This window comes from Aptenodytes patagonicus, chromosome W (genome assembly GCF_965638725.1).
Source record: "Aptenodytes patagonicus chromosome W, bAptPat1.pri.cur, whole genome shotgun sequence".
NCBI classification, from domain to species: Eukaryota; Metazoa; Chordata; class Aves; order Sphenisciformes; family Spheniscidae; genus Aptenodytes; species Aptenodytes patagonicus.
Window position 1 is genome coordinate 10,325,702 of NC_134981.1, and position 25,194 is coordinate 10,350,895.

Below are 25,194 nucleotides of genomic sequence, written 5' to 3' on the forward strand. Positions count from 1 at the left end.
GCACTAGCTGAAGCCTTTGCAAGGGAGTTGCCCTTGCAGCTGCTCTGCAACAAACTGGTGCCATTGCACAGCCTTAATTCTCATGTGTTGCCTTTTGCCACTTCCAATTGAAGCAAGGACTGACCTATGCCTGTGGGGCAGCAGTGGCGTTCTATAAACAAGAAACTAAGTGTGTGAAGATGGATTTGGGGGAGTTTGTTTTTTCAAATAGCTCCTGTGATACAGCAGCTCTGACCGCAGGTAAATGTGCCATTGCTGTAAGCCTTGTGGGCTCAGATGCTAGTGCAGCCCCGGTACAGGCTGGCATAAGTTCCCCAGAAACATTTTGCTCTCCTTGAAATTCAGGCCCCAAAAGCTGGTGGCAGTGGGACAGCAGCTGCCAAGGGCTTGAAGTAGCTGCTGAAGTTTGACCATTATGAAAACTTGAGCTGGGGCAGAGCAGTTCATGTTGTGCTGCTCAGAGGTATGGGGAGGGCTGGGTGACACACTGACTTCTTCCAAGCCAACTGGGACCCACAGGACCTGAGAGGCAGTGAAAGTGTGACTCTAAGAAAGAAAAGTGGTTTGCATGGTAGAAAGATTTTTTTTTTTTTCTTTCTTGTCAGTCAGTCTTGAAACAGAATTGCTCAGGAGGAGGAGCCTGGGGCAGGAGCCATCCTTCAGGAGCCCCACCACTGACCTTCCTCCTGGTAGAGGCCATGAACCTCATTGGCAAAGCAAGGGAGGGCAGTGCTGCAGCTGTACTCCCTCCTTACCTATCCCAGCTGCTCTGCAGGGACTCATACAGAACACAATGCCAGAGGACACCAAAGGCAGAGACATGATGCTTATGGCAGGAGTCAAGGTGCTGCCTGCCCAGGATCCCATCCCTGCTGCAGGTGCCTGTGAGCTCTCAGCAGCAAGGTGCACCCACCTTGGTCATGGTAGACCCATCCACTGCTCTTACCCTCCCAGTTCAGCTTTTGTTGCAGGAGCAGGTGGAAAGGGACAGGCTGTAAAAGCAAAACTGCTCCTGGAGCCTTTGAAAATGCAGACAAACACCAGTGATACGTTGTTTAGATCTTTATTAGGTGGAGGAAGGGCTAAAAAGAAATGAAACTCCTAAAACATTCACCGCACTGGTGCAGGACAAGAAGGACCAGGAGTTGCCTCCAGGGTCTTTGTTTTAAAAAAAAAGTGGGGAGGGACAGGTGAAGTTTCCATCCAGTAGCTCTGGCTTTCCTGGGCAGGGTGGCTCAGGGCAAAAAGAGGTACAAGACACAGCTTATACTTTTATTTAAGAAACCGCTACATAGTTTTTGCCTCTAATGATGCAAAGGAGGTTCCAGGACACACTGAGCCATCTAAAGTCTCTTGCTAGAGAAACAAACAAAAAAATAATCCCACAAACAAAAAAGAAAACCCCGTCTTTTTTTTTTATTATTATTCAAAAATTGAAAAATAAAAAGGTGAGGCTGTAGCTCAGGGCCACAGTGACCAAACTGCCCACAAGAGTTCATCTTCCACAGCAAGAGGGAGGGGGGAGATGAAAGAAAGGGGAAGGCCCACAAAACATTTCTTTTCTTTCTTTTTTTTTTTTCCCTCTTTAAAGTAACAGCTATATTGGGGGCTGGGGGCAGAAATCAAACCAACAGGACACATTGATTTTTTTGGGGGGGGGGGCAGGCCTCCTTATTTGCCTGAATTTAGAACTGCATTAAATAAATGGGCTCCAGCTCCAAAAAAAATGGCGCAGTTTGTCTTTGACAGAGTTACAAAGCCCACAGAGCTCAAAAAAACCAAGGAAGGATGCCCTGGTGCAGATGGGAAATGAATAATTAGTTTTCCTACAAAGAAAATAAAACAGGCTGCAAGATGCAGAAAACCACATTTAGGCTCTATTACATTTACAAATACATACATAAATATATTACATATAACAGCAACTCAAAGAGGAAGCGGGCGAGTCACACAGAGAATGGCTGGCTGGCTGCAGTTCTCCCCGCACAGACATTTGGCTGAGCAGTTACTTCTCCTAATAATTCCAGGAATGGGCTTCGGCTTTTTTTGTTTTTCTCTTTTCTTCTGTTTTTTCTCCTCCTCTCCTTTCATTCTCTTCCCCCCTCCCCGGTTTCAGATTTAGTTTGTCCAGTATGGAGAAGTGCCATAGGCAGTTTTGGTTGCCTGAGACTTTTGCTGCATGGTGCTGGGTTGGTTGCGTTGGCCAGATCCACCCTAGAAATCGGAAAGGAAGACGACATGGGTATCAGCTGCCACAGCATCAGCACTCCCAGGAAGACAAGCCTGTCCATACATCAGCAGAAGAGCGGACAGCCCTGACACCTGCCAACGCAGCAATGCTCCCCCCAAATGGATCTGTTTCTGCTCTGCAACATCTCCGCATCTTGCAATCCAGGACGAATGGCCACAGAGACACCAAGCAGGAGCATGGGGACGCACCATCCCACCGCCCCCCACCCAAGACAGGTTCAAGCACAAGGAAGAAGAGGAGCAAGACTGGGGACAGCAAAGGAGCTCTCTCAAGGTGAACGGAGGTAGTGCACCAGCCAAGGATGTCACACATTCGGAGAGAGAAGACATTTCCTATTTCTGGACTCTAAGGCAGAACACTGTTTTTTCAGGGAACATTTATAGTGAGGAAAGGAAACACATGGGCTGGTGAAACCACATCAGAAATCAGAGCCAACATGCAACCTGCAAGGGGATGCTTGATTTTTCCCCCAGAGTTACAGTACAAGTGCTCTTGTCTTGCTCTCCTGTCGCAGCCAGAGGACAGCAGCACCTGCCTCGGCTTCACACCTCACAGCCCATCTCTCCACACCCCACATCAGGATGGCCTCTTCGCAGAATCACAGGCTGGTTGAGGCTGGCAGGGACCTCTTGAGGTATCTTGTCCGACCCCTCTGCTCAAGCAGGGTCACCTAGAGCCAGTTGCCCAGGATCATGTCCAGACAGCTCCAAGGATGGAGACTCCACAACCTCCCTGGGCAACCTGTGCCAGTGCTTGGTCACCATCCCAGTAAAAAAGTGTTTCCTGATGTTCAGACAGAACCTTCCTGTATTTCAGTTTGTGCCCGTTGCCTCTGGTCCTATCACTGGGCACCACTGACAAAAGCCTGGCTCCATCCCCTTTACACCCTCCCTTCAGGTATTTATAGACATTGATAAGATCCCCCTTTGAGCCTTCTCATCTCTAGGCTAAACAGTCCCAGCTCTCTCAGCCTTTCCTCATAGGAGAGATGATCCAGTCCCTTCATCATCCTTGTGGCCCTTTGTTGGACTCTCCAGTATGTCCATGTCTCTCTTGTACAGGGGAGCCCAGAACTGGACACAGGACTCCAGCTGTGGCCTCACCAGTGCTGAGCAGAGGGGAAGGATCACCTCCCTCGACGTGCTGGCAGTACTTTGCCTAATGCAGCCCAGGATACCGTTGGCCTTCTTTGCGGCAAGGGCACATTGCTGGCTCATGTTCAACTTGGTGTCCACCAGGACCCCCAGGGCCTTTTCTGCCAAGCTGCTTTGGCCCCCAGCATATACTGGTGCGTGGGGTTGTTCCTCCCCAGGGGCAGGACTTTGCACTTCCCCTTGCTGAACTTCATGAGGTTCCCTCCCCAAGCTGGTCAATGGCATCGAGTCTGTCAGTCTGCAATCATTGTCAAGGCCCTTTCCCAATGAGCAAAGCAAAAACCAGAAGGAAGCAAAAACCCCCAAGACCCTGCTGGGATGCGGGTGGGAGCAATCTGCCCTCAGGCACGCTATAGAGGCAGAAGGGGCCAACTCACCTGCCCATCTTGCTGAAGATGGTGATGCAGCATCTGGGAATGAGGCTGCTGATGCGCAGGCAGGATATGGAGAAATGGGGCTGGAGCATAACCCGGGGCAGCACCAGGGTTCAGGGGCCCAGTCGATCCGAGAGCAGAGGGCAGGCTGAAAGGAGGCGGCGTGCCAGCGTGGAATCCCTGCTTGTCAAACGTCTGCATGGGAGGCGAGGGAGACAGCATCAGAGACTGGTGTGAGAAGCCCCACAGTGACCAGACAAGAACAAGAGTGGCCCAAACACACATCACCTGTACCTTTCATCAACCCCGTGAGCAAGCCAAGCGACACCTGCAAGCACTTTAGCAGATGAGTGTCAGCTCCTGTTCTCACCCATACTTATGCACTAATGCCTCCAACATTTGATTTTATTTCCACAGCTACTGTGCTCCTTTTTTCCCCGACCTCTTTTTACTCAGTGGAACATGGGATGGCAGCAGCTGCCTGAAATCAGTCCTTCACACATTGCGGGGCCTCAGGCTGGAATTACTTGACCTACCCAGGGAGGCCCAACAAAAACACAAGAACAACTTGCAATAAGATTTTCCTCCCCCTGGCCAAAGCTTGACCCCTAACACTAAGCATGTAGCTGAGAGCTGGCTTCCTACCTGTAAGCATGGATCACAGCCAGACGACACCAATTCCCCCAGCTGAGGGTGCAAGGATGGGAAAACAAGAGCTGGACGTAAGCCCACTGCACACCACAGCTTGTCAAAGCGCTTTCTGCTTTCCCTGGGAAGCTGTACACTGAGCAATGGCCACAGGAGAGCATGGGACAGGGACCCTTGGGTGTTAGGGGTGAGCACTACTGACTGGTCTGTCTGGTGAAAAGCAAACGGCCTCTCGACTCACCTGCTTTGGGGGCTATTTTGACTAAAAACATTAATCCATCACACTTCATTTGCACCCAGGACACAGCATGTGTGGGGCAGCGTGCAGCAGCGTAGAGCACTGCGCCTATGCCAGCAGCTGCCGTCAGGAGCTGACATGGCAGAAGCGGTGGGACAGAGGGCAAGACTCCTCTCCAACAGCAAACAGAGCCAGCGTAAGAAATGCCATGGCCTGCTGACCCTGAGACCGACTGGCCTGGGAATGGCCCCAGCCACTAGTGCTCCACAGGGGGAGCCACTGACCTGGCCTCAGGCCTTGAGGGAGGAGGGTCCAGCATTGCTCACCTGAGTCTTGTTATAGACTGAGCCACTGATATCAGGCACACCTGTGTTACTTGAGGTCACAGAAACACCTGGAAAACAAAAAAAAAGCCACTGACAATGAGAAAGTCAACCACCACCCAGCATGAGCCCTGTGCTTTGCTCCCAGCACCTCTGGTGGCCTCGGTAGATGCACCTTTGTCTGCAGCCACTGCACCACATGCCCTGCTGCTGCTGCCAGCCAACCCAGTGGGGTTCTCCATGCTGTCAGACCCACAGCACCCCACATGGGAACAGAAGAAAGGTTTCGGTTCCTCGCTCCCACTGCAAAGCAGAAAACCAGCCCACATCCACGACCCAGCGGTTAACGCTTGGATTCAAATGCACTTCACCAGGCAGCAGCTGGCTGTACCGAACACTCATTTAAGTTCATGAAAAGCCAGCTTTCCCCTAGGATTAGGGACGCATTTGGCTCTACTGCAGCATTCAAGAGCTTTCCAGTAGTGCACTGAGTGATGAAACTCAGCATCTGCTACACATTTGAGCCCTTGTCCTTTTACATCCTGCAGAAGGGTGAGGTCTGCAATGCTCCTTTGCCCTGAGAGAATTAATATCGCTGATTCAGGCTGGCTTCCACCTGGACCAGCTGGTGCCACAACAGGCTCAGAAACACTCACTTACCAGCGAGGTGGCTCTCAAACCAGCCACTTATTCACAGTCTTATAAAGACTGGCTCTAATCATTTCACTTGGATCAGAATAAAACCAGCAGTTCCTTTGGCCAGTGAATCAGAGGACTGGACTCAGAGGGTGTGCACTGCTCTAAGGTTGTACCCTTCCTAGGACATTGCTCCTTTTTGGATTGCTCCTCCACAGAGGAGAGCGTGATCAGCTCTTGGCTGAAGACAGTCTAGTTGGTGTTTCAAATGCACAGCAAATGCTTGGTATTTGCTTAAGCCCAAGGATGAACTAGTTAGTGCTAAGCAGTTCAGTATACATTTCTCAGGCCTAACCAGCACGTGCAGAATAAAGCTTTCATATAAGCTGTAGAAATTCTTCAGCCTTTACAGTCACAAAGGAAACATTTCCAGGCATGAAACAACGTGATGAGTTACAGCCCAGAGATGTGTGAACTGCCCTGCTCACCCCTAACACATGGCTATCTCGGGTGCCTACCAAGAAACTCAAAATCTAGTCTTCATTTGGCAGAGGACCATTTCAGCAGCAGCATCCAACTGCTTAGGCTTCAAAAACACGGCACTGCTGCAGGACCACTATTCTTCAGCAAAGAAAACTTTGGCAGAGGAATCAGCTCACCATCTCTCCCATGTATAATTGTGGACAAAGCTGCGCATCAGCCACACAAATCCTTATGCAAAGTTCAGCCATGAGGTTTAGAAGGAACACTTGGGCCATTAAAAAAAGCATTTTGTATACAGGAGATGGAGAAACAGCTTGGATCGTGACCCTGTTTAGAGCTGGCTGCTGTGTTGACTGCACAGCACTAGCAATACTGGGAGTTTGCCCTACTAAATCCCACTCAAAAGCAACCTCAAGTCTCATGTGTTACCTTTCCCAGGTCCAGTGCCAGCAGATTTGTTTTGTGCTTGAGATGACCCACTGTAGCCTCCTTTGCTGTAATCTCCAGCTGCCGTTCCCTGCGTTAAGTCATCATAGCCTGCCGGTGTGTACAAGACAAGGTGTTACAGTGTGCAAGCAGCTCTGCAGACACTCACGTGAAAAGCGCAGTGGTAAGCATACCTGCTCCATAGCTGTGCTGCCCATAGCTACTCGCTTGCTGGAAAGGAGTCGACGCGGTGTTCAGATTGACCCCGTGCTGTTTAGCAGATGCTGGAGGTACCTGGACAAAGGAAGGGAACAAAAGGTGCTGTTAACTGGGCACACAAAACGCAAGCTCCCTCTGCCATCTAGTGGGGAAGGCACCTCCACCTCACGTGGGAAATTTAATCTGGAGCTGGGAGCACTGGGATGGCACGGGACATGGCACTCGCTTCCAGCAGTAACTCGCTGTAGTGGCTTTGTGCAAGCCCCAAGTTTTCTGCTAGAGCCGCCCCTCTGATTGCAGTGCAACCCTGTCTCAGAACAGGCTTGTATTTCTTTCATATACTGACTGTAAACAGCAAATTCTTACCCACAAACCCAAGAAAGAGCAACCACAGTGCTCTCCCTCCAGAATCAAATGAAACACCAACTCCTGTCTGAGGCTGTTTCATAAAACACAGTCCTACAGGGCCCTAAAATAGACTCATCTACCCTTCTGCCTGGAGCATCACCTCTTCCCAAATAACATTCTCCCTCCTGAGACTACCAGTGCTGCTCTCTGACTTAATGAGGTCTCCTCCATCCTTGAAAGGATTTCCTAGGCACTCTCGGCTCGCTGACTCAGCTTTGGGTCTCCCTTTGACTCTCCAGATGCTGCTATGGGCTTTCAGGAACACTGACTCCATGAGCTGTAGCTGTCTGCTATTTACAGTAACCTGCGCAGGAGTCCATGAGTTCTGGCCTTTTAAATTTCCTGTTTTCTTGGGGAAGAGACTGCAGCTATTTTCTCATGCTCGCACGTTTTTGGAGATCCCTTGAAGACTAGGGAAGATGAGACTACTCCACTGTCATGAGACCCCACCTGGAGTACCATATCCAGTTCTGGGGTCCCCAGCATAAGAAAGACATGGACCTGTTAGAGCAGGTCCAGAGGAGGGCCATGAAAATGATCAGAGGGCTGGAACACCTCTCCTATGAGGAAAGGCTGAGAGAGTTGGGGTTGTTCAGCCTGGAGAAGAGAAGGCTTCGGGGAGACCTTATTGCAGCCTATCAGTACTTAAAGGGGGCTTATAAGAAAGATGGAGAGAGACTTTTTACCAAGGCCTGTAGTGACAGGACAAGGAACAACAGTTTTAAACTGAAAGAGGGCAGATTTAGATTGGACATAAGGAAGAAATTCTTTACGATGAGGGTGGTGAGACACTGGAACAGGTTGCCCAGTGAAGTTGTGGACGCCCCATCATTGGAGGTGTTCAAGGTCAGGTTGCATGGGGCTCTGAGCAGCCTGATCTAGTGAAAGATGTCCCTGCCCATGACAGGGGGTTGGACTAGATGATCTTTCAAGGTCCCTTCCAACCCAAACCATCCTGTGATTCCAAGATGTAGAAGGTTTGGGCTGGAGAAAGCAAAACCAGAGAGGCACGAAGGGAGGGTTACAGTTTAGGCTGTCACACTTACAAACATGGTTGGCCCATACTGGAATGCACTGGGTACTCCGGGCACACCAGCATAATAAGGTAATCCAGTGTAGCTGTACCCCGGGGGCAGGGTCGGGTTGAGGAAGGGCTGCTGAGTTGTATGGTGAGTCTGCGTCTGGTTCTGCTGCGGCTGGGCGAGCGTGGTAGCAGGAGCAGGGGAGGCAGAATCCCCACGGCCAAATTTTGTTACGTCACCTGCGAAAGAAAGAACTGATCAGAAAAGCTATCAAAGCCACTCCAAGAGTGGAGAATTCAAAGGATTCAAATCCTCTGAATACAAATAGACAACTACAGAAGAGAGCACATCCTACACTTGAAAGGCTGCAGTTTTTCATGGGAAGAACTCTCCCGGTCTCTGTTCCTGACGGCCACAGGGACATTGCCTGTTCATGGCACAGAACTCTGTGCCACGGCTAATCCATTGATAAAATGGAGATACCAATACTTACCTATCTCACACGGTCTGAGCAGATTCATTACTATCAGATCACTGCAATAAAACATGCTAAAAGCAGAAGTATGGTAAATAGCCAAAGAGCAAATGGTTATTGGGTTAAAGTGTGACTCTCCTGGAGGTTAAACTGATTAGCTAAGCTTCATGAGCTGAAAGCAAGTTAGGATTTACAGGCAGCGATGGGCAAATTTTTGTCATTGTCTGTTTATTTGTCAGGCATGACTAGTTAGATGTCCGGTTCCTCACACCACCAAAGTTCTGGAGACAGTAGCTGAAGGCCAGGAAAGCAAGGCTTGCATCGCGGGCCACCTTATCGAAGAAGTAGGAAGGGAAATTCAGTTACTAACCCAAAAGCAGCCTCCCAAGAGAAGTGATTACGAAGCAGAAAACTCCCGAACACTTGCATTTACTGGCAGCCTACAGAGCAGCATGTTCACTTGTTTTTAGGGAGGTGACACACATCAATCACACCTCTCTCATTCCCAACTAGTATTCCTTTATGTTGGTTACCAAAAAGTATGACAATACTTAATACCAGCATTATAGGAATTATAACACCTATGGCTACAGTTTTAAGCTGTAATCAGATGGCAGTGGATGAAAACCACTGGCTGAAAATCCTTTATTAGGATTAATGTCATCTTTGCACAATGATAACTGAAGAGCAAGAGCAGGAATGAGGAAGGGCTTCTTAGACCACATGCTTTTGGGAATGAAGTCCATTAGATTTGGGGAGGGTGAGGGAGAGCCTGCTAGATGCAGCTCCTGCTGGGAACATACAAGTGCTAAAATAGCAGTAACAAAGTATGAGGAGCTACTGAGGGGGGTCTATTCCAGTGCCAAAAAAGGAAAGCAAGCCAGCTGAATTTTGAGAAGAATGATTAAGCTATGGAATATTTTTCAAGCACCTGTATGCACTTGGGAAGGGCACTAGATGACACTGCCATTTACATTTGTAACAATTTTGCGCTTATTCTCAAAGGCTATCCAACTTACTCCCAGAAGTAGTCACGTATGAATTGCTGACCAAAACCATGAAGAAAAAAAAAATTAAAAAAAAAAAAAAAAATTCGATGTCAGGGTTGAGAGGGAGATGCTTGCTTTTATTTGACTAGTTTGGACTGATGGGTTTAATTGCTTACAGAAGGGAAAAACAACTGCTCTTTCAGCAATGGCAGGATGACCTGCATTTAGAAACCAGCACATCTCACTTACCATCCTTGTCTTTAAATAGCACTCACCTGAGTACGGGTTGTTAGCAAGGCTCCCATCTCTGCCTGTCAAGGTTGCAGGAGCAGGGAATGTAATTCCGTAGTAATCCTTGGAAAGAGACAACATCGTTTATTAATAGTTGAAACCGTAACAGAGCTGGACAGCTCTTATGAACCCCATATGGTTAAAAGAAAATTTAAAAAGCAAGAACTAAAGGAAGCTTGGGCAGAAGCTGACCTTATCGCTTACAGCAGAGCTGAAGATTACCTGGATCCTCAACTTCAAAATAAACCTATTTTATAGACATTTTTAATATCATATACAAATACTTAATCTCTTAATGGTAAGTTAAAGGCAACGACTAAACGCTTTCCCGTCCCAACCCTCAGCTCTGAGCTGTCATATTCCAGAGAGACTGCGCCTGGAAGAGCAACAGACCATCAGGGGCCAAAGACCTGGGGTCAGGCCAGGACCGTAATCGCAACGTGGATGTAGTCTAAAGGTTTCACCCTTGTACCATGCTCTGTTTTCTAAAAGTAAAAACATCAGCTAGGAAAACAGCACAAACATTAAAAAAAAACTGGAGAAAAAGAGTTACCACCTGATGACTGGAAAATTTATTTAAACTACATTACAGGAGACCTCATATCAGTAGTCTCCAAAGTGGGGTGCATGAAGAAAATATTTTTGGTACCATTAATAAATAAAATTTTTAATTTTTTAAAAATAGTGTTTAACCTTTCTCTCATCCTTTTTTAATTTTTATTTTTGTGTATGTTTTATAACATACATATTAGTATAGTAGTATATGTATATAATTTATAAATAAAAATATATTGGGGGTGAGTGCTCACAAATTTTTTACTGATGGGGTGTGTGATCAAAAAAGGTGGAGACCACTGCCTTAGATCATTCTTCTAGGTCCTCTACAGGAATTTAAGACAGTCCTCACCCTAGAAAGCTCGCACTTCGAGATGACAGGACATGCCAGCAAAACCAAAGCAGCATTTTGTCTTCAGTTTGGGAGAAAAAGAGAAAAGTTTGCCCCACATGTGGAGTTCACCCAGAGAGGGAAGGGCTGGTACTCTATACTAAGCGGTTTTCCTCCTAATTCTCATGGTTTACTCCTCACTACCTCCAATCCATCAAGAGTTAATGTTTTAACCACTAACGTATCCATTTCCACACAGTCTTCAACACTGGAAAAGCATCCTCCCTTCTTCATATCTGCCTCTGCAAATTCCCCAGCATCTCAAATGCTTTCTCAGAGTTGACATCACCTTCCACCTTGCTGCATATTTCTGTGCATCACCCCTGTCTCCTACACCCAATCCTCCATCACTGAACATGAAACAATCCGGCAAAGATTTAGTATTGCAGGTGCTTTCTGTAACTTGAAACAGTGCCATATTTCATCATCCTTTCCTTCCCAGGTAATTCCACCTCATCAACTCCAACATGAATCACTTAACAAAACACAACCAAATTCCTATTAAAAGTCTTTGCAGGTTACTCAAAAGCAGTGCTCCCATCTCCTGAGGAAAATGACACAAAAAGCAGATTTGGAGAAGAAATCTGAACAGGACTCTGTGGATATGAACTGGAACTGATACACTAGCATTTTCCCCTATATAAACCAGACAAAATATAACCAAATCCACATGAGAGCAGGGTCTAAGGATTGCAATTATTCCCACTGCCCCTCAGGTGGGGGAAAACCACATCAGCACTGCATATCCCTATCCCACACACCTGTACATACACATATTCAAACCAAAAATCATTAGAAAATACGAGTGCAAGCCAGTTACCTTTGCACTTCGTGCCCACCCATAGGAAAACATCAGAAGAGACACTCTGCTCTTCAAACACCACGGGTATTTCCTGACCTACAGAAGGCATGCAGGAGAAGGTGCCTAAAGTCAAAACTGAAATATCAGGAATAGACTCAAAAAGTGAGACAGAAAAGGACTGAAAAATGATAAGTGATCTGACGTAATAGATTTAAGCTCCACCAAGCAGTTTGCTAGGTACCACGCACACCAGCTAAGACATTTGTAAGATCTCTACTACACAGGCAGCCTGCAACAGACTAACAGAAAAGATAGCATATCCCAATGTAATACACACAAAAATTTAAAAACAAAACAAAACAAAAACCCCCAAAAAACCCAACCCCCAAAAAAAAACCCCACAAAACAAAAAACCCCCAACACAGTGAGAATTTACAGCATCAACATACACATTAAGAAATTGAATTAAATTAAAAAAGAACACACACCCCCCCCAAACCTCAGGAGAAACCCCCATTCTCGCTGTATCAGCAGCCACCAGTATCTCTCACTGCTGGAAGCTTCCCAGGAAGCAGCGACAACTTGCACTTGGGACTCTGCCCACTTTTGCTTTCTAGATGTAAACAGACCAGCATGTCAAAGACAAATATTCCCATCTGCTCCCACCTCCCATACACCTAATGTTGCCTAATTTCTACAACAAATTCAAAACACAATAAAAAACCAAAAATCTAGAAATCACAATCATTGCATGAATAGTTGATGGAAATCCTTCGCGACATTTATGCATTTATTTATAACTCAGGGAGCGGGGGGGATGACAGACGACCCCAAAAATATTCTGCAAGATATTTGCAGAGAGAGGAAAAACTCTTCCACCAGCAAAGCTGCAGATGCTATGGAGAAAGGAGAAAAGAAAAGAAAAAAGGAAAAAAAAAAAAACACTGACAAACTAAAAATATTTGTCAATAATAAATAAAGGAAAACATACATTAACTCATATATACAAATAATATCACAGCACAAAATAAGAAAAATAGATGTTGGTAGGCAGAGAAACTTGAAAATAAAAAACAAGCAAGACAACTCACAAGAGAGACGAAAAGGAAACCCTGAAATGCATCCCCAGCACAGCTGCCCCAAAAGCCTCTGCCGCCACGCCTTCATCCCCCACTGAACCATAACAGCACAGGAGCTGGGCTTCCCCCCGCACCCCGACAGCAGCCTGGGAAAGAACCAGCTCCCATTCCCTACGGCCACCTTCTGCTTGCACTTTGACAAGCACAACAAAAGCCCTCAGGAGAATGTAAACGGAAAGCAAAACTGAAAATGGAAACAGGGAAATTCTGTCTAGATGATGATGATGAAAGGAAAGCTGTGGCACCACATAAAGCCGGCCATCTGGCAGCACCCCAAGCACAGCACCCACCTGCACCACCGCCAAGCCTGACCAGGCTCCTGCCCAGCACCACCCATGCAGCACCCACAGACACACTGTGGCTGCGCCCACAACCCCACAGCCCCGCCTACAGCACAGTGCCCTGGCACTCCTGCTGGCTCTCACCACCACCCTCACCTGCCACCACCTGCGTCCCCGCGATGCCACCTTCCCCTGGGATAGCCTCCAGCTCCTCCAGGCCATGGCTCCCAGCCCGCCACAGCCCTGCCATCACCAGCACGTGCCCTTCCCCTTCCCTGACACTCTCCTCCACACCAACCACCCACAGCAAGCTGCTGCTGCTACCCTCCGCATCCTCCAGCACCTCTTCACCACCCTCAGCAGCCCCAGGCACAGCACCACCTCCTCAACAACCTCCAGCATTACATCCACCACCTGGAGCGATGCATGCCAGCCAATGGCATGCTCTTTGAAGGCCAAGGGACCCGCAACCTGCTGCTCAGCATCAACAAATACTTCGGGCACATCCAGGACTTCCTCTGCACCCACAACCACAGCCCCTGCTCCTGGGACCACATCCACCTTGAAGCTCACGCCTGCTTCCAACGCGTGGACATGCTCATATGGCGGATGAAGGGCCAAGCCGCTCCTGCCCTCCACCAAACCCACCTGCGCCAAATGCCCATCCCCAGCCAACGCCAATGGCCACAGATTGAGTGGAGGCAGCAGCAGCCCGGGCTGGGATTGCTCAGCACTACTCACACCTTTTCCAGCCAGGAGCCCGTGCCGACAGGGAAACGGGCATGACTGCAGCAAGGCCAGCAGCACCACAGCGAGGCCAGGGCCAGGCTGCGGCACAGCCCGTGCACCCACACCACAGCCACACCTTCGCTGGAAAGGAAGGAGGAGGAAATTGCTGTGCTGCAAGCTCATGGATAGCCATGAGGCAATGGGGAGAGGGGTGATATTTATTACCCATAGCGTTATCTAGCACGTCCGGACTGCAACCTTCCCTGACGGAGGGGAAAGTCCCCATGGATGCTGTGGGACTCTCATGCCAATGACTATTTATCACAGAACTCTATTTATTTATTTATTTATCCGGCCATTAATCTATATATTTATATATTTTATTTATTTATCCACTTGTTGGAAATAAAGACTTTTTTCCAAAAACAAAAAAGAAGAAAAAAAGAAAAGATCATGCACGTACCTGACAGGCAAAGACAGGGTCTCTGCAGGCAGGCAGGGATGACCCTCCCTCCTGCAGCCCGTCCCACCGATGCCTCCCACCCCGGTCAAAGGCTTCAGACAGCAGGCCACTCTCGGGGACCCCACCACGGTCCTCCAAGCCCACAGGCATCTCCCGCTGATGCCGGACCCTCGGAGCACACACTCGCCCAGACATGATGCCTGCCCTGCACGCTCTTCCTCTCCCACCACCCACCCTCTCCCTTCCCAACCCTCTCCCACTGCCAAGACATGAAAGCCACCTCCAAACCATCACCCCATCATAAACAAACATTCAGCAATGCCACAGCACTGCTTGGGGCCAAGCAGGGTGGCATGGACAAGGTGCACCTCAAAGAGGCAAGGAGGGGACCCACCAAGGCCTGCGGAGATTTGGACAAGGAACAGCACCCCAGTGCTACCAACCCCACCCAAGAAACACCAAAAAGCCACAAAAAACATAGGAGATGCCCAGGACTGCTCATTGCTCTCCTACAACCACCACAGCTGGCCCAGGATGCTCCTGCCTGTGCTCACACACCAGTGGCCATGGGGACCTGCCTTACTGAATAGAATACATCAGCCAAGGCCTTCTTCACCCCAACACATCCTTAGCAAACAAAAAGATACATCCCCCAAACACAGGGGGACCCAACATGGTCCAAACCAACCAGCACAGCATTCCCCATGAAGGAAACTGCCCACTCACCACCAGGTGCTCCTTTGCCCTCCAACCACCACCCCAAAAATATCTGCCCTCCCCAGGTAAGCCCGAGTAAGACAACACAAAAGTTCAGCAGCTTTGGCCTCCTCCTGCACGGGACAAAGAGGTTGTTCTCCATGCTCAGTCACACCACGTCCACCACCACATCACTGCAAGGACACTGCTCCGTGCAAACACAAATGGGGACTTCCCATGCAGCTGGAGAGTGAGAAAACAAGTGGGACCAAATATATTCAGGTACACAGCAGGACCCCTCAAGATGCAACTTCCAGGTTGTACCACAGTCCTCCTGATATTCTTCTAACCAGAAATACCCTGCGATGCCAGGCAGGGGCAACCTCATTGGCTCTGTCTTCTCTGAAGTGGCTGAAGAAAGCAAACCCTCCTCAGATGTAAAAACAGAGAGGAGGAGAGATAACGACACAAGCTGGAACACAGGGAATTCAAACATGAAAGAATAAACACACTATTATCTTTACCATGAAGGTGATACAACACCAGAAGAGGGATCAGGGAGGTTGTGGGATGTCCATTCCTAGAGATATATCCAAAAGCATCACTGTACAAGGCCATCAGCAACCTCCTCTGACACCACCGACCCTCAGCACCAGACTGCACTCGGGACCTCCAAAGCAAAATAGACCATTGAAAAAGAATTTAAAAAATTGGAAAGAAATGATTTATCACTCACAGTGATAAAAAAAAAAGAAAGAGAAACTGAGAAGTTCCAGTAGTATGAGGGCATAACATAAGACACAAGCATTTCACAAAGCAAACACTGGAAATTGGAAAAATGGAATTGTAGAGGACCTTTTCCTCTGTGCAGCACAATGAGACAGTAGTCATGAAGAATTCCTCAACTGGCAAAAATAGCAAAAATCACCCTATACAAAAATATTTCTGGCTGCGTCTCCTTCATTCAATAAGGAACAGCTTAAAAAAGACAACTTATCCCCCATCACAATGAGGTTCAAACCGAGGAAAGGGAAGCAAAGAGATTGTAGAAGCTTCATCAATAAACATTCAGTGCTCAAGTGCTTAGACCCAGAGCTACCTCCTCAAACAACATCTGGACTTAGAGAGCTCCTGAGATTCCTGAGAAATACATCATTTTACAAATCTTCCAAAATGTAAAAAGAAATTATGTATTGATACGAAAACAAAGATGACAAATATACTGAAAGTAAAAAACCCACAACCAATACTGGCGCATTACATAAGGAAAAGAGACTTGTGCAGGAAGGGAAATTCAGCGGAAGAAAACAGGCATCAGAGCTTGCCCGAGAGGGAAAGGAGAAACCACAAAAAACACATCAGCAGCAAAACTGTCCCATGTCACTACCCCAACACTTTCACATCCCCCACTGAACCACTACAGCCAACCTTCCCCCAACACACCACCGCCCTCCCCAAGCACAGCCACCCCACCAATGCATTTCTCCAAGACCACCACAGCCACCAGCCAAAACTGAAAACCACAGCCAGAAACTCGCTGCAATCAGAAAGCAAGGAAGGGAAAGCCGCTGCACCACATAAAGCCGGCCACCCAGCAGCACCCCAAGCACAGCGCCCACCTGCACCACCGCCAAGCCTGACCAGGCTCCTGCCCAGCACCACCCATGCAGCACCCACAGACACACTGTGGCTGCGCCCACAACCCCACAGCCCCGCCTACAGCACAGTGCCCTGGCACTCATGCTCCTCCTGCTGGCTCTCACCACCACCCTCACCTGCCACCACCTGCGTCCCCGTGATGCCACCTTCCCCTAGGATAGCCTCCAGCTCCTCCAGGCCATGGCTCCCAGCCCGCCACAGCCCTGCCATCACCAGCACGTGCCCTTCCCCTTCCCTGACACTCTCCTCCACACCAACCACCCACAGCAAGCCACCGCCCTCCGCATCCTCCAGCACCTCTTCGCCACCCTCAGTAGCCCCAGCACCCCCCACCACTGGGACGCCCAGGCACAGCATGACCTCCTCAACAACCTCCAGCACCACACCCAGCAGCTCGAACAATATGTGCCAGCCAACGGCATGCTCTTCAAAGGCCAAGGGCCCCACAACCTGCTGCTCAGCATCAACAAGTACTTTGAGCGCATCCAGGACTTCCTCCACACCCACAACCACAGCCCCCTGTGCCTGGGACCACGTCCGCCTTGAAGCTCGTGCCTGCTTCCAACGCCTCCACAACCTCACCTGCACCATGTGCAATTAGCCCAATGACCCCGACCAACCCGCACGGCCCCACGCCGCCACCACCACTTCTGGACCACCTCCCCATCCCCACCTCTGTCCTCCCGCCTCCCCTGACCAATGGCAAGAGCTGCTGCAAGAACGGTCCTGGACCCTGAGCCTCCACTGACTGCTCATCTATTTATATAATTTATTCTATTTAATTTGACAAGGGTATTTATCTATTCATTCACCTATTTATTCGACAGAAAATAAAGACCTGTTGCAAAAAGCTTGCCAGTGCCTCTTGTCTCAGAAGCACAGGAATGAACCTTTGGGGTGGGGGAAGCGACCTCCACTCAACACCTACTCCAAGCCCTGCTCCCAACAGGCTCTGCAGATCCCGTGCCCACTCTTCTCTTTGGCACCTCCCCCAAGGATGCACTTTCTTCAACCTCTTTGGAAAATCTCTGCCAGGGTTTAGCCATCGTCATCAGAATCATCTCTTTGGCCCGTATTTCCTCAACATTTTCCATGCTCCATCCCAGTTTAGACCAACTGATGAAGGAGAGGCACGGCAGAGATCGCTTTGATTAGGCTGAGTTCGGCTACTCTTGCCACTTCAGGCATTTTTCATGACAACTCTCTTATTGTGCTGCTTGAAAACACCTTGCAGCACGAACTATTCCAGGGCAACACAGACAAGGTATGAATCCTTACATTTTCTCTTGTTCAGCCTTACACTTGGACTGAATGGACAGATTAATAATTTTTTTTCTCCATGTGCTTTACTGTATTTATTTTAGATTAAGTATTAGCCATTCATTTTTTCTCTCCATTTGCTGTCACTACATGTAAATAACATCAATAATTCTCAGCTCCTGGCCCCTCACAACCAAACATCCCCACCAAGAGGCATGCTCTGCTCCAGCCCCTGCATGGCCCTGTAGTACGGCTACATGGAAAAAGCACTCCTGCCCAGAGAGCAACAAAAAATTGAGCGAACAGATGGGAAGCGCAGGCTGATAAAAGTTGAACAGCACTCCTAGAAAACATTTTGTCTCCTACTAATGTAACCATGTCTCTCCTGGCCCCAGAGCTGCAAATATTTTGTCATTTTGCTGCTCTGAAAATAATCCCATTCATTTCAGTCGACAATTCTTCCAAGAATCATGCCTTCATTGGGTAGTTAAAACATTCATTAATGCACTCAACTTTATTTTTTTAATTCAGGATGTGCAGCTGGACAGGGTTTTGTCTGGGACATCCCTGTACTCACCTTTGACTATCTGACTCTGGCTGTCCCCAGACTCCACATGGAAGACCTGGTACTGACTTGGACCTTTAACTATGGCATTCATCCAGTGATACTTCTTTTCCAGACCACCGCTCATTGCTCCATTTCTGCCTCTACGGATACACTGCGTCACTTAATCCTGTGACTTTTCTCAGTTACATACTACCAAACTTTTTCTCCAAGTTCCTTATCCTAGTTTTCTGAAAACAAAATTCTTTACCTTTCCGCAATCTAGGCTAAGGCTCTTTGTGAATCTAACTCTCAGCTTCTCTCACACGCCGTTTATGTTCTAGATCCAGATAAGGAAGAAAACTTCGTATACTCTCCCTCCTGCATTTGTTGCCATGATGCACATGCAAAGATCTCCACCTATGAGTGCCTCCAAAACCTGTCAGATGCACCTACTGGCTGCCAATTTGTGTACTTGCTGTTCAACCATACCTCTTGGTAAAAGAAAACATTAATGTTCAGATTTCAACTAGACTTGACAAGATGTCATACTGTTGCTACAACAATTAAAAATTTCTCCACTCAGAAGCACAGAGCACACTTGCTTCTATTTACAGAATTTGCAGATGGACGAATGCACGATGCAACAGTTGCTCTATATCAATTTACACCACCTAGAGAAACTGTTTGTGGATATTTAAAAAACCAGAATATAGAACATAAGGATAAGCTCTTAATCACCAAATGAACCAATTTGTGTTGCACAAATGATCAACACTGAAGATAACTTGTTCAAAATTAAATAAACCAAGCCATTTACTTACCATTGGCAGCCTGGATTGAAGCATCTGGAGATCATCATAACCATAAATCTGCTTAAAGATAGATAAAAATAAAACATCATTATAACACTTTTCTCTGACGCTGACCAATTTGGGGCTTTAAACAGTTTGACCTAGGCCCGGTCTATTTTAAAGGTGTACAGCTATACGTCGCATTGTGCCATCACGGCACACTGTAGCATTTTAAGGCTAGTAGAGCTAAGCTTAAAATGGCTTGTCACTCTGATGTTGTTTCTTGGTGACAGCAGTCCTCTGAGGAGAGTATGACTGTCCCATCTTCAATACTGTTTTCACAGATGCATCATTCATCAACTCGTGAAAAATCTACAGGGCATTCAGATTTGGGAGTAAGAGCAACAGCCTTCTTTGCTGCAATCATTACTTCTGAGAATAGCAGGATTTAAGATTTAATGACTAGACCGCAAAACAACCTATGGTATCCCCTCGCATTGTTTGATACAGAAAAATGATTAGAATAAAGTTTCTGATTCAAAAAACAGATAACCAAAAATATGTTGATCCTACTCAGACATCAAAAAGCTATGTGCAATTTTTCAAAGTATGACAGACAGGACACATGGCACATTTCAACCATTACTATAGTAAATCTATTCCAGTAACACAAACCTGAACGAGTCTAATTTTACTCAAAGGGCCTAAAACCTGATACCACTGAAAACCACAGCAACACGCATGTTTAGCTTCAACAGCAGCCAAATCAGGTCTGTACCAACAGTTCTGCAGTTTACTATCAACAGTAAACCCTCAATGAATACATTTCACACATTCTTCAGCATTTGGAACAAGAATTCCAGGTGCAACATGTGCCAACAGAAATGCCTTGGCATAGACAGCAGCAGGTCTAGAGGGCCCACTTGCACCAAGGGTTTAAGCAGTCAAGGACAGGAACACTTAAATTGCTTACTGGGTAGGCAGGCAGAAGTCCTCCAGGTCCCACAATATACTGGTTATGCAACAAGGGCGGTACACCTTGGGGCAGGTTTGGGGGAGCTTTGCCTGTAGAATCAAAATACAGACACTTTAACAAGCCTTTAGAAAAGAAAAGGCTTCAGCATTGAGACAAGACAGCTCATGAGCCCTGGCAGCTGCACTGTCATAGCTTGTAAAGAGCAGAACTATGCAGAAGAATTTTGTGCTGGTTGATGAAAATGCTCAAAATAGCCTGAAGAGTTTAACCGTGCCTCAAGGAAGGAAAGCACAGGCTACTTAAGACTGAAAACAGTCCCATCAGAGAACAGTCTGATTTTGTCATTTACTTTGTCCAAGAGGACTACAAGAATTACAGGAACTTCTCCTTAGTCCTCTCCTGAAGGCAAAATTTAGGCATTGTTCTCAATCTAAGAGGCAAATTCTCTCCTTTCATTTTCTGCTCTGTCAACTAGCAATAGACTGGAAAGCACTAAATGTTGCCAGCATACTTTTTGTGGGTGACTTATTGCAGCTGGGAATAGCAAAGAGAAGATTGAAACAGTTTTAGTTGCCTCCATGAAGCAGTGCTAGGAAGCAGAAAAGTAAAAAAAATGCACTTTGGCCAGTCATCAGACACTTCATTTACAAGGTATGGGAATGAGAAATGAGAAACCCTTCTGTAAATAAGTTTGATCTTAATATTTAAATCATTCACTTCCCTCCATAGGATTTCCTTTTAGCAGTTCAGGTTGATTAGAGAAGCAAGAGAGAATTTAGCATTGCTTCCACTTCAGTGCAAGAAGCCTCCCCACCTTCTCTCTCTGTGGACCCTTTTTCTGAAATGCTATTTGCTGTGGAATGACCCAGACATCAGACACTTTTTTTCCTTTCTGTAGGTGTGGCAGTAGGGATGTGGCATATGATTATGAGGACACTGCAGTATATTTTTATATTGACAAATGAATTCAAGTCACAGAGAAGACTGAAATTAAAGCTAATGTGAACTCACAGCCAAGAGCTGATCACAACCTGGAATATAAACTGGGCGAATCTCCTAGCCCAAAACTTCCAAAGTCAGAACTGCTCTGGTGTCTATTTATAAAGCTCTTTGGGGATGGAATGTGCTATATAAATGCCACATAACACCCTAACAAATATTTCAAATACACAAAACCAGGCAACTTTATTTTATAAGCCAGCAAATAAAGCATGCTGAAAATGCTAGTGTGGATTTCTTAGTGTAGTTATGGCTGGTGAGATGCTCAACTGACAGCCCTGCTGACTGAAGTCCTCTGTCTATCCACGTGATATGTTAATATTGCAAACCTGAAGACACCAGGGGAGCTGCCCGTGTGGTAGCAGCTGGTATAGACACACTGGTAACACTCAGGCCAAGGCTGTTTGTAGTGTTCATACTGCTTGCCATGCTGACAACCGAAGAGGTGGTGCTAGTGGCTGAGGTTGAAACAGTTGAAAAGGTTGTTGAGGGCTGGAGCGAAGTTGTGTTCTCAACACTAGTGTGCTAGAAAGGAGACAAAAAGAATGAGGATCACAAGCAAATAAACCACAGTGGAAGATGCTGGGGGAAAAAAAAAACAAACCAAAACCAAACAAAACCAACAATCTTTTAAGTAACAGCAACGCACGCAAAAGAAAGAGAGATGCATTATCTATGTACCAAGCAAGCAACTAAGTTGCATGCTTGTGATTTTTAAGTATCCAAAGAAAATTATTACATGAGGGTTAAATTCAAACCACTATATCATCATAAAATTATACCACAGTAACTCAAATGTCACTCCATTGCATTATTTCTTGCCCTTTGCTTGTATACTCCTTTAAGCTAGTACTTGTTATGTTAAATAAACTCCTATATTCTTCCAAAAAACAGTATTTGTTTTCAAAATACAGGACACTGCTATCGTGATTTCCTCAATGCACTTGTGGAATTTAAAAGATTAAAACTGCAGTGCCCCACAACAGAGTCAATGTGGTAAACTGAAACGCAGACCAGATGTATTACAGGAACACGAGGATAAAGGAGTTCCTGGTTTGAATCCAGCACAATACAGTGCCTTAGCTGTAAGCTGATCACACTTGCAAAACAGTGTCATCAACACACAGAAGCCAAAACAACTGTGACAACAGAAAAGGAGGACATTTGGATAAGTGTGAATTTTTAAGTTACATATTCAGTAGAGATGGAGCATTACAAACCAAAATACAGGCATAAAGAAAAGCAGTAACCTATCTGCACACCCCAACTGGGATTGTACAGAAGTAACCCATCACAGAACAAGACAGTGTGTCTCTGACTTTCATTTGTGCAACCTCATCTAGAGCACTGTGTTCAATACCATTTGCCTTATCTCAAATGCATTAAATACACAGGTGACAACAATGCCACATGGTAAACTCTAAAATCATCTGTCATGAGGCATTTGTCATGACATGTATCATTCCATCACCCATATTTTGCCAGCTAACCTCTCCAGTGGAGACTGCTAACAGTCCACGTTTTGGAGCAGTTTCAGACAGCCACTTCTAAAGATATTTTTTAAAATACATTTGTTACAAGAAATTCTTTCTTTATTACATCCCCCCTTGCTGGCACGAAAATTTCCTCTACAGTTGTGTGACTGGCAAGTCTCTGTAATAGCTATTCCTGATCTAGTACAAATCACAAGTGGTAAAGACTTTTTTTTACCACTAGAGAGCTGGCAGTCCTTCTTCCCTGAGACAAGGCTCTTGTTTCAGTTCTTAGTGTACTGGGACACAATGAACTTTAAGAGAGGATCTTAATCATCAGATAAACTGACTATATGCCAAACATCTGTTGAAATGCAAATAGGACTTACTGCATGTGCTGTGCTTGAAGACAACACTGAGGCAGGGGAGAGGCTGCTCTGATGATTGGAAAGGGAGCTAGAAAGAAATTGCAAAGAATTAATAAAATTAATTTTTCCTAGAACATTTTTTAATATATATACACATATACACACAAACACAGAGTAGGTAGTAGAATATTAGATAAAGAATAAAAATTGTAGGTATGTGTATACACATACACACACAGAGTAGGATATTAAAGAAAAAATTGTCTGTAGGGGTGTGTGTAACGAATATCCTACTACTGTTTAATGAAAAAAATTGAAGTACAGAGACAACTGTTACTAACAAGAAACATCTAAAACACCATTCATTTGTATTTATTAATTTACTATATTTTTAGAAAAACAATAGCTGCTTCAGGAATTATGTAGCAATGACTCCAAGACATGTAAAGTCCAAAACCAGAAGAAGGTTCACACAACACACAGCTTGTTTTTCATTCTTTCCCTGAGCAACTGCTGCTGCCTGCCACGGGGCACAGGTATTAATTAGGTGAGGCAGTGCTTTGGTTTGACTCACTATGGTATTTCTCACATAACCTGCATAACATTAGTTCAACCAATTAGAACTGCAGGGTATTTGCCCCATAACTCTGCCAAAAGCCCCAACACACTCTCAAAAGACAGGGCTCAAAAAAAAACAACCAACAGCAAATGAAGAGCATCTGTAAAAGCCCCAAAATTAGCCATACTACTACAGAATCTGGCAATTTAATCAAGGCTGGTTCATACCACTACACCCCACCAAAAGCCATTTCCTCTTTGAAAAGATGAATCAGAACTATCAGTTCAGTTTTCTACATACACTGTAAAATATGAAAATAAAGAATTCCCTGATGAAAAACATCTGCAGATAACTTCGTTTTAGGAAGCAACTCTGCTTTAGCACCACCTTTTTTTCCCCTAGCTGACCAGGCCTGTGAACTTTTGGCAGTAACAGCAGCACCGACATTCATCTGTAATCCAAAGATCTTTAAATGTCTCCCTGAAAGGTGACTGAAACTGGTTCTTAAACATTTACACTGACAAAAGTTATACCTTACATTCAAGGTCAAGAACATAACTTACAGTACAGTATGGAATAAACAAAATGAACACTGAACAAAGACAAGCAAAACAAAGCCATAAAAAATATGTATGGTTTGGTGCTCAAAAAGCCCCTCCTCATGTGAAATCAGAAGCAAGAGAGATCCTAACCGTAACAAATATTTTAGTATTCTCTATGGAAACAGCCACAAGAAAATACAGCAGTTTTCATAAGAAAGCTGCAAGCTAAATTATATGCCCTAATTTAAGGGCAAACGCTTCTGGCAGCTCTTCGAGGTGTGGGACCAGAACAAATCTTGGCAGTTTCATAGATTAATTTTACTTTGACTCTTTAAAACTGTTCCCTGTCTGCAGGAATTACAATGACACCACTTCAGGCAGCAAGGAAAGAAATGGTTCAGTCCAACATATGGTTTTAAACCACTCCCTTGCCCACTCTCCCCAGCTCTTCTAATAAGCCTTAATTGACCATCTGACCTACGGTAGAGACGCAGACAAGAGCTGCCAGCACAACCAAGTCAGACGTGCTTGGAATTCAGGAATCATCTTTTCATGGTGCTTGGTATCTGTCCAACAGCATCAATCCTTCAACTAAAATTTCTACCAATGTACACATCTTTTCAACAAACAAATGTGGGGAGATGTTTCTAATGTGAATGGAGTAATTCTTGTTATTTGACGCATTTACCATTTTACGCAACAGAAAACACTAGTGTATTAAAAGAGAATCAACCATGTCTTGACTGTGAAACAGAAAAAACCCTGTGACAGCCCATCAAATTAGTTTCTTATATTAACAAATACAGTACAAAGTTGAGTATTAAAATATAACTCAACCAGTATAGCCTCAGGTGTCACCTGCCTGAGGACGAAGCTCAAGTAGCAGGCACTGAAAAATCAGACAGATAGTGCAAATGAGCTAAGCTGTGCTGAATGCACTTCCAGGAACACCAATCTGATATTTCAAAGTGTCTTAAGGAAATGTCTTAGAAAAAGAAAACACACACACTGTCCCTGTGGAATTATTT

General features: G+C 46.1%; 1 protein-coding gene and 2 pseudogenes across 3 annotated transcripts in view; 2 read left to right on the plus strand and 1 right to left on the minus strand.

Moving 5' to 3' along the window:
• Positions 1–2,045: 2,045 nt before the first annotated feature.
• The window catches only part of LOC143171859 (ubiquitin-associated protein 2-like), a 105,221-nt gene continuing 82,072 nt past the window's right edge, over positions 2,046–25,194 (minus strand). For 2 of the 3 annotated variants that reach the window (XM_076360966.1, XM_076360964.1), the window contains exons 18-28: positions 23,087–23,153; positions 21,555–21,750; positions 20,224–20,315; positions 19,281–19,331; positions 9,922–10,000; positions 8,207–8,421; positions 6,728–6,827; positions 6,537–6,644; positions 4,992–5,059; positions 3,783–3,974; positions 2,046–2,214 (exon numbers count right to left, since the gene is read on the minus strand). In XM_076360966.1, the coding sequence (XP_076217081.1) occupies positions 2,119–2,214; positions 3,783–3,974; positions 4,992–5,059; positions 6,537–6,644; positions 6,728–6,827; positions 8,207–8,421; positions 9,922–10,000; positions 19,281–19,331; positions 20,224–20,315; positions 21,555–21,750; positions 23,087–23,153 (1,264 nt within the window). In that variant the 3' untranslated portion in view covers positions 2,046–2,118. The remainder of the gene's footprint in view (positions 2,215–3,782; positions 3,975–4,991; positions 5,060–6,536; positions 6,645–6,727; positions 6,828–8,206; positions 8,422–9,921; positions 10,001–19,280; positions 19,332–20,223; positions 20,316–21,554; positions 21,751–23,086; positions 23,154–25,194) is intronic. The other variant, XM_076360965.1, reaches the window with a different exon arrangement.
• LOC143171973 (interferon-like) lies at positions 11,793–13,891 on the plus strand (annotated as a pseudogene).
• Positions 15,002–18,810, plus strand: LOC143172150 (interferon-like; annotated as a pseudogene).